The 9364-nt window shown below is 45.4% G+C and overlaps 4 protein-coding genes across 4 annotated transcripts; 2 read left to right on the top strand and 2 right to left on the bottom strand.

The window, feature by feature from the left end:
• Positions 1–246: 246 nt before the first annotated feature.
• On the bottom strand, positions 247–3124 carry LOC6557981 (E3 ubiquitin-protein ligase RFWD3). Its single transcript, XM_001984011.3, has 2 exons — positions 1451–3124; positions 247–1391 (listed from the first exon to the last, which is right to left on the bottom strand). The coding sequence occupies exons 1-2, from the start codon at positions 2973–2975 to the stop codon at positions 838–840; spliced, it is 2079 nt and encodes a 692-aa protein (XP_001984047.1). The 5' UTR covers positions 2976–3124; the 3' UTR covers positions 247–837.
• Positions 3125–3195: 71 nt separating this feature from the next.
• On the top strand, positions 3196–5045 carry LOC6557978 (cold shock domain-containing protein CG9705). The gene is made up of 4 exons (XM_001984012.2): positions 3196–3573; positions 3792–3943; positions 4095–4217; positions 4304–5045. The coding sequence occupies exons 2-4, from the start codon at positions 3810–3812 to the stop codon at positions 4473–4475; spliced, it is 429 nt and encodes a 142-aa protein (XP_001984048.1). The 5' UTR covers positions 3196–3573; positions 3792–3809; the 3' UTR covers positions 4476–5045.
• A 189-nt stretch (positions 5046–5234) lies between these two features.
• On the top strand, positions 5235–7472 carry LOC6557972 (acetyl-coenzyme A transporter 1). Its single transcript, XM_001984013.3, has 3 exons — positions 5235–5524; positions 5586–6982; positions 7048–7472. Exons 2-3 carry the CDS (start codon positions 5594–5596, stop codon positions 7234–7236), a joined length of 1578 nt encoding a protein of 525 aa, XP_001984049.1. The 5' UTR covers positions 5235–5524; positions 5586–5593; the 3' UTR covers positions 7237–7472.
• A 55-nt stretch (positions 7473–7527) lies between these two features.
• Positions 7528–9224, bottom strand: LOC6557962 (eukaryotic translation initiation factor 3 subunit E). Its single transcript, XM_001984014.3, has 3 exons — positions 8989–9224; positions 8514–8906; positions 7528–8454 (listed from the first exon to the last, which is right to left on the bottom strand). The coding sequence occupies exons 1-3, from the start codon at positions 9076–9078 to the stop codon at positions 7633–7635; spliced, it is 1305 nt and encodes a 434-aa protein (XP_001984050.1). The 5' UTR covers positions 9079–9224; the 3' UTR covers positions 7528–7632.
• Positions 9225–9364: the final 140 nt, after the last annotated feature.

Below are 9364 nucleotides of genomic sequence, written 5' to 3'. Positions count from 1 at the left end.
TATATATAGTATATATAAATCATATAGCTGAGCGGTTTAACGAGCGAGTTAAAAACCTTTGACCAACGATCTTTTTTGATACAATTTTACATAGTAACCGGGGGACTATAGCAAGACTCAAAATAACAACAATAATAATAACAAAATCAACAACAAAAAATCAAACAATTAGTTTTAGTAAGCAAACAGGAGAACGCATAAAAGAAAAAATATATATATATATATATTAAACAATTTAAACATGTGTTTAACTTTTGAGACTGTCCCAATGGGCGACGATTAAAATATAAAGTCGGACATTGAGATTTGTATTTATTTTGGTTTAAAATTCACTTAGAATCTATGCCAGCGCAATACAATTTTTCTATAGCTTTATATGTATATTAATAATAACACAGTACATTTTTCCAATCATGTTTATTATTATGATCATTTTCATCACAAACAAACAAAAAACAAATGGAAGAAACTATAATCAAATTCAAAATGAATTACTTATAAATGTTTAGACAAGGTCCGCGCAAAATGAAACGAAAACCAAAATTGAAACACTCGAATCAAAAGGTCTTTAAACACAGATATTGCTATAGCTTTCAGCATAATGGTCAAGATCTTGTGTGTAAAGTGATACAGTAAACAAAAAAATTTATAACTAATACAAATATATTTAATGTTTGTGTGTGTGAAGCAACAGCATGAGAATGTTTAAATAAAATGTCACAATGGAAACATATTGCAACTCTTTTAACTATCAACTAACTAAACTGTTTAACTAATTGGGGGAAAACCAATCAATTAGCCCACAGCCTTTATACAACAAAAGAATTGTCAGACTTATCAGTGTTGACTGCTGATCACCTTGTAGATGCGGCATTTGCACTCGTTGAGGGCGGCCAGATACGAGCCGGTCGGGGTGCGCAACGGACAGATGTCGTAGACGACCTCGTTGACGGGCACCGTTTGGACGCGTTCCTCGCGCCGCACATCATACATCATCAGCTGCTTGCTATCCTGCAGATAGCCCACAATTACCGTATTATCCTCCACGCCCAGCTGTGTGGGCCGTGTTATGTACGGCGTTCCGGATGAGCCAAAAACAGTGGCCGTAATCTTGAGCACTGGCACACCATCCACTTTCAGCAGCTTGCCAAGTATGAAACGCGACTGTGGATACTGGGCATTGTTGCGTGCCGAGATCAGCAACGAATCTTGCACAGCATCGTACTGCATGGAGAGGAATGGACCCGCCACATCCAGACGCGTGGGCACCGCCGTATCATGCACATACTCATAGAATGTCAATACGCTCAGCTGACAGACGAGAAAGCCACCATATGGGAATATTTTGCCAGGGGGCACCGCAGCAATGTTGATCACCGGACTAAAGTTATCTGCGCACAAGATGGATAAGTGTCTGAATATGGCAATAGATGTGTCCAAATGTGCTTACCTGTTGACTGAAACTCGCTGAGGATATTATCCGGGTAGCGAACATCATAGACGTAGACGCCGCCGCGCAAATCGCCCGCATACAGGATATGCTCACGTGCGTCGCGATCCACGGCACATGACCAGAGCAGCTTATCGTGGGCGGAGACGGCGCTGCTGCAGTGACGCATCCGACTGTCAAATGCCTTGACACGCGACTCCCGACTGGCCACCGATAACATGTGCAGGGTCTCGCTGAACGCTATGTCGCGTACCAACAAGATCGAGGTGTGCAGGAAATTCAACAGTTTGAAGGTGAATGGATGGATGAAGCGCAAACCGTAGCCCGAGAACATCGCATGTGGGCTTTTCTGCGAGGCCACAAGCATTGTGTGCTGCGCCGAATAGAGCATCACCCGGCAACCCGGATCGCGGGTAATGTCAAAGTTCTTCTCCATATACAGGCGATGTCGTGGCAACAAAGTAAGAGCCTTGCGACCCACTTCACTGTCAATTTCCCCACGATTGCAGCCGGCACGCACCAGTGAACTCAATCGATCGCATTCAAGCTGCACAGCCTTCAATTTACTAGCGGTCACCGAGTGTTCCATCTTCACAGTGGCCAGCTCCGTGACGAGATTCTGGGCGCGACGACGCTCAGCGTCCAGGTCGCGTCGCATCTCATACTCCTCGGTACGATCGATGGCACGCAAACGCTTTGCATAGAGGCACCGGATATCACGGGTGGTGGCCTTTGTCTTGCACTGCGGACACACCTTGACGGATGACTGGCGTTGGCTCTCGATGAGCCATCGTCGAATGCAGGAGTCGCCGAATAAGTGGCCACAACGCAGCGAGACCAAACGATGATCACCGCTCATCTCCCACGACTCCAGACATATAGTACATGTCATGCCATCGTCCACCTCCTCATCGTTTGCCTTGGCCACTGGTGTGCCCATATTACCACTGGTCAAATCCGATGGACGCTTCCTTTTTTTTGGTGGCGATTGTGAATCGAGAACTATTAAAGATTCATTTGGCGGCTGCTGCTGTTCAGGCTGTGCCTGTCGGGATGTTGATGGTTGATCATCATCACCATCTGGAGCGACGGGAATTACACCGTCTTGCTCAACAGGTGGCGCCTCCTCATCATCGGATTGTTCACGCGATGCAGCTGGATCACTGATCGATTCCACAGTCAACCTACGTTGCGGCAACGGCAATGGTCGCTCTACTTCAGCCTCTATTTCAACATCTTCTTCAGCCTCTATTTCAACATCTTCTTCAGCCTCTATTTCAACATCTACTTCAGCCTCTGCTTCAGCAACTACTTCAGCCTCATCCGCCTCCTCGGACATCTCGGAATTCTCCGACTCATCAAACACATCCAAAACGGCCGCAATCAGTAAGTGTTGCCCGACACGCTCCTGATCCTGAGTGGGTCCCATGCGCTGCAAGCGATTCCCCCGATGACGTCGCAACAGGGGCTGAATGTCCTGACTATCGCTGCTCGCTTCAGATGTATCCGTGTCGCTGTCGCTCATCTCCTATCTGCTTTCTCTAAATACTATCAATACAGTTAGTGACAATGTTGATCCAATAAAATGAATATAGATATGGCCTAAGGGCTCAGCGTCCTAATAATTTTGGTTTGTTTCAATACCGATAGTAAAATTAGTAGATAGTGCGCGTCGATGTTTTGCACTTTAAATTGCGACATCTGGCACCGCTGCTCATCTGGCAGCACTGCCCGTAACAAAAATTAATCGAGTACAAAGTGTGTGGTATCGAAGTACTCTACTCTAGGTGCTCTACAAACCTTTTTGACGCCGCCGACGCCATTCATTTTTGGTTTTGGAACGAAAACGAACCGATTTAATTTGCTTATTAGCCGTATGAGTTGTGCGAAAATTACGCCTAAATAATTGCAGAGTTTATTGTGAGCGTCAAGCTAAACACAAATTGTAAAACCGTCGCGCGCTTTTCGGTATTAGTCAATTGCCGGCACACTGCCATTGCAGAGTTTGGCAACCAAATTGCATCAGTATTAGTAAACTTGATATAAATTACAGAACATTGAAATACGAGACCCTTTACATTTTGGGTGGAAGTGCGTTCAATTAACATTCACTGCCGATTTAGGTGAGCGACAATTGAAACACACTTTGCGTGTGTGTGTGTTGAGTGTTGAGCAATTCGCTGCTGACTAACCGCTGTGGCCTTGAACTCAACATCCCACATTTCACAGACTTGGCTGCTGTCCACACAGAGTGTGCCAGAGTGTTATTGTGTCAGTGTGTGAAACGCTAAACAAAAATTTAATACTTCCAACACTTACATCACCCGCTTGCCACTAACAGGAAATAACAGCAGCAACAATGGCCGAGCCAAAAACACCCGAAAAGATGCTGTCCACGAAGCCGCCAATTTATCATCAAAATAGCCATAGTCCAAACGCTTCGCTGCAGCTACCGAGCCCAATAATCACGCGACGCACACGCACGGCCTCGACGTAAGTCCTGCCCCCCGCCCCCTTAACAGCCTACTCTTTACTTATTCGTTCTCATCTTGCATTGATTTAATTGTCTGCTTCTCCTCCTTGCTCTACAATTTTGCTTAAAAAAAAAAAAACACGCGCGCGCGCACAACAACAACAAAAACAGTTCGGCACGCGCCATGGAAAATCCAGTTGTTAGCGGTGTTGTGAAATCTTTTAGCCGCACCAAAGGACATGGCTTCATAACGCCCAATGGCGGCGGCGAGGACGTTTTCTGCCATGTTTCCGAGTGAGTCAATTAAATAATGCACCTTGAAATTTTTTTCTGTTTAGTCGTTATAATTTTTCATTGTGTATTTCTCTTGGAAATCGCAGCATTGAAGGTGAATATGTGCCCATGGAGGGTGATGAGGTCAAGTATCGGTTGTGCGCCATACCGCCAAAATTCGAGAAACATCAGGCTGTGCACGTGCATATTAGCAATCTGACGCCCGAGGTGCACCACAAGTGGGAGGAGTCCGTTTTCTGTGGATCCCCGGCCAAATAAGAATCTGAGCCATCAGTTGCAGCAACCTTCCACAGTTTATTTAACTGAAGCACGCCAGGCGAGCGCAAACAAAGTAAATGAAAAAAAGCATAGAAAAAAAAAATACACAAAAAACAAAATTGAACAGTTAATGGAAAAACTGATAACGTCTACGATCAACGTAAAAACAAGAAGAGTAAATGAAAGAGAGCATGCAGAAATGCGACTTTATCAATCGTACACGCCACACATAACACAAACATATAACACACACAAAACAACCCTACACACATACACACAGCCAAGCCAGCCAGTCTCAATTAAAAATCTTTATTAGATAAGCTAAGCAAAAAGTTACTCAGTCTCAAATGTGTTAGACTTTTTTTTTTTAAAAAAAGAAGAAAAGATTGAAACCTGTTTTAAAAATATTATGAATTTGTATTGAAATGGAATCTGTTAATCGTGATTTCGAATTGGAGCCTGTAACAGCACATGAATACTTAAGTTTTGATTGTAATTTAATTATACCAATATGTATTCGCAAACAGAAATGTATGAGCAAAGCAACAGCCCGAACCACTTCAAATAACAGCATGGTGTGTTTTCATGGGGGAACAAATGCGTAAATTAAATAGGCTCAGTGCGGAAATGGATATTTGTAGGTATCCGTTGTGCGTCGCAGCATTCGAATTTGATTATCCGAACAACCGTTATGTCGTGCATTTTGAATATGCTATCGATATACCTATCGATACTGGGCAGCAGCTTTCGATATGCTGATGATGGTCAAGAGAATCGGAGAATCGTCGTACTAAATATGAAAAATATTTGGAACAGCGACACGCAAACGTCAACAAATCGTCGCCACATCGTCACGCTGTAAATCCAACCACATCTATTAATTTCTTAAACATCGATGGACAATAATGGCGCATTAATTACAAATACATAAATACAACAAAAAATAGAACGGATTGTCGAACTCTTGCCGACTTTAACTGACGTGGACCTACTGGTCGTTGTTGTTATTATTGTTATTTAAGTACTGATACTGATTAGAGCAGCTGTGGGTAAGCGCAAATCAATCGTCTAAAAATGAACAGACACACATTGCTCATTTCACGTTGGCAGGCATCAAGATGTCTGCACGTCGTCGAGGTCAAACGAAAGATGGCTATGAGCTCGTCGAGACGACATCTGAGTCAGGGCATAAGGAGGAGAAGCCCGATATACGTGGCGATAGACGCAACATTGCCATCCTTCTGTTCCTCTACATACTGCAGGGCATACCCATTGGTCTGATCGCAGCTGTTCCCATGCTGCTGCAGAATCGTGGGGCCAGCTACAAACAGCAAGCGGAATTCTCGTTTGCCTATTGGCCTTTTAGCATCAAGTTGCTGTGGGCGCCAATTGTGGACTCGTTGTATGTAAGACGCTTTGGACGACGCAAGTCGTGGCTGGTGCCGGTGCAGTATCTGTTGGGCGCCTTTATGCTGCTGCTATCGGCTCATGTGGATCGCTGGCTGGGCGGCGATGGTTTGGATCCGAATGTGCCGTTGCTTACGCTGATCTTCTTTCTGCTGAACTTTCTGGCCGCCACGCAAGACATCGCTGTCGATGGCTGGGCACTGACGATGCTGAAGCGTTGCAACGTCGGCTACGCTTCCACATGCAACAGTGTGGGCCAAACGGCTGGCTACTTTTTTGGCTATGTGGTGTTCATTGCGCTCGAGTCGAAGGACTTTTGCAACTCCTATTTGCGTAGTGTGCCCGAGGATGTGGGCATGATAACGTTACCACGTTTCCTCTGGTTCTGGGGCATCGTGTTCATTGTGGCCACAACATTGGTAGCAGTCTTCAAGCGTGAGAATGACATTGAGGATGCGCACACGGAGGCCCGTTACCAGGTGGAGCACGAGTTGAACATCCACGAGAGCTACAAGGTGCTGTGGGACATGGTGCGCAAGCGACCCGTGCAGATCCTTGCCGGCATTCTGCTTACAGTCAAAGTAACATTTGCCGCCTCCGATGCGGTCACTTCGTTGAAGCTTATCGATGCTGGCGTACCCAAGGAGAAACTGGCCCTGCTAGCAATTCCCATCATTCCACTGCAACTCATATTGCCCATTCTTGTGGGCAAATACACAAATGGACCGCGTCCCATGGATGTCTATTTGAAAGCGATACCCTATCGCATTGCTCTGGCTTCCCTCGGCACAATGATCGCCTATGCGACGCCATATATTATCTCTGGTGGCGAGGTGCCTTTGTATTACTATGTGATGCTCATCATCAGCTATGGCTGCTATCAGGTATTCCTCTACTCTATGTTTGTGGCCGCCATGGCATTCTTTGCCAAGATCTCGGATCCCGCTGTCGGTGGCACTTACATGACATTCCTCAACACACTGTGCAATCTCGGTGGCAATTGGCCCAACACGGTGGTGCTCTGGCTGGTAGATGTGCTAACGCTGAAGCAGTGCACCACGCAGCCGGACAATCTCTGCGTCAACAAGGAAGGACAACAGGCAAGTCTTCCGTCTCCCATCAGGTCCACTTGAGTAGTGTGATTAATTTTGGTAATCTTCTGCAGGAATGTTTGTCTGCTGCTGGCAAGTGTGAGATCACCTTTGATGGCTACTACATGGAGGCGATGGTGTGCGTCGTCTATGGCATCATTTGGCTGCTGGTCGTCCGCAAATGGATCGTCCATTTGCAGAATTTGCCAACGCGTGCATGGATGGTTGTTAAGCCATCGGCGGCAAAGGATAAATTGCGGTAGCAATTAATCGTATGACCTTCTCCGTTCCGGCGCTAGGCGCACAAGTCATTGGTACAATCTAGAGATCTACAACTACTACTACAGCTAGGAAATAGATTAGGAAACTTATGCATGTATAGGTTAGAAAAATTGGAATGTCAAATGTCAAATAGTCGCAGTCCAAATCCGCTATCCCAATTGTTTTGTAACTTATTATATTCCGTGTGGAAATAAAATCAATATGTTGAGTATAGAAAGTGCTGAGTAATGCTCACATGACATATCACATAAGAGAAGCGTATGGAAATGGTATTCAGGCTGCGAAAAGAGATGTTGTTTTATTCGCGCCATGTGACGATTGCGGACAGGCATTGCCTACCACGGTTTGAATACAGAAAATAATGGTTTATCTAATGCTTAATAGTACTTCCAGGAGTCGGCCGATTCTTGATTCTTTTGTTTGCTCTTACGCTCAATTAGACCGGCCAAATGCTCCGAGCGCATCGACAGCGAGTCAATCTTCTCCACCAGCTGCTGATAGGGGCTCAGCGGCTGTGTGCCCATCACCACATGGCCCAGCTTCGAATCGATCTTGGCATTGAGACGTGCATTACGAATTAAATTGACGATCCAGCATTCGGCCTCGTTTGGTTTCATGTTCAACTTGTCGGCCAACATGCTAATTGTGATGCACTGATGGATGCGACAGAATGTCTCGAAGATCATCAGACGTGCATCCTCCACAAACTCATTGAGACAGGCGACAATGAAGAAATCGTTCAAAATAACCGTTTGGCACTCATGCAACTTCAAGCGAGCGCCCTCGAAATCAAAGTTCACATAGAGACACTCAAGGAACTCGGTGATGGGATCCCGGTACGTGTACGACTCCTGCTGTATGACCTTTATCAAATCCTTGAGAGCATTGCGACGCGTCCGATTGATGACAACAGCGGTGGCCAGATAACGCATAATATGCGGACACATCGTCTGTATGGCGTTCAGATAGAGTGGCTTGTATAAGAACATCTCAATGATGAGATCGCGTCCCTTCGGATGATTGAAGAAGACCAAAACGGACCAGTGAATTAACCAGGTGCGCTGCTGCAGCGCCTGAATGGTCGAAAAATTGGCGCTATCAATGTAGTCACGCAGACGGGTCAAATCCTCCAGCGCGGTGTTCCAATTGAGGGTCAGAATCTCAGCAGCCAACTTTCCCCACAGCACATTCAGATAATTCTGCAAGGGAGGCGGATATGAAACCAATCCCCGGCTAATATTAACACCTTGGAACTCACCTTATCGTTGGGCGACATGACAATGAGGCAGAAATACAAATACGAAGTGGACTCCTGATAGTTGCCGCACTCGTACAAATATTTGGCCAGTTTGTAGGCGCTCTCCAGGTGCTCCACCTTGAAGTTGTAGTCCTTTTGAAGGGCATTCACAAAGGTCTTCGAATCCTTCATGCTCTCGCCGTTCTTCAGGATGTCGGTGGCCTTCATGATGGGCGCCACTTCATTCTGCAGCTGCTTCAATGTGGCCAGGACATCGGATTTGCGTTGGACCAACTCATCCGGCATATCCTGGCTAAGATTGAGACGCTTGCGCGTATCCATGGTGTAATCGATCATGTTTGTCTTGTTCACCGTGTCCAGAATGTATTCCAGTAGATCCTGCTGATTGTAGATCTGCCAGAATACATGCACAAAACAAAGACCGATTAACAATTTTAATGATGACGGCGACACAAAGCTACAATTTTTTTCTAACCTCCTTGCCGCACAAAAACTCCAGAAGTGGAAAAGTCAAATGTCTGTCCAAGTATTGACAATTGATACGTGTAAGATCGAATTGTGCCATGATTGCGGTTGATTTTTAACTATTTTCACAACAAATAACTATGAATTTCCACACGAAACCTGCACAAAAATACGCGTGCGAAAGACGCACAGTGCTGCCTTATGGCGAAAAGAAGTGCTATTTTTTGATGTGTTTTACATGTACACACTGACAAGCGACACATATCGTTTACAACAATCGATAGCACGCCAGTTGCTCTGATGCTCTTGTATATATCGACTAGTGCTGTAGCACTGAACTTTTTGTCAGCAAACACATTTGCGCAAAAATAGAAGGCACTTTGAAT

This window comes from Drosophila grimshawi, unplaced genomic scaffold (genome assembly GCF_018153295.1).
Source record: "Drosophila grimshawi isolate 15287-2541.00 unplaced genomic scaffold, ASM1815329v1 contig_44, whole genome shotgun sequence".
NCBI classification, from domain to species: domain Eukaryota; kingdom Metazoa; phylum Arthropoda; class Insecta; order Diptera; family Drosophilidae; genus Drosophila; species Drosophila grimshawi.
This window is presented reverse-complemented; position numbering and strand designations above follow the sequence as displayed.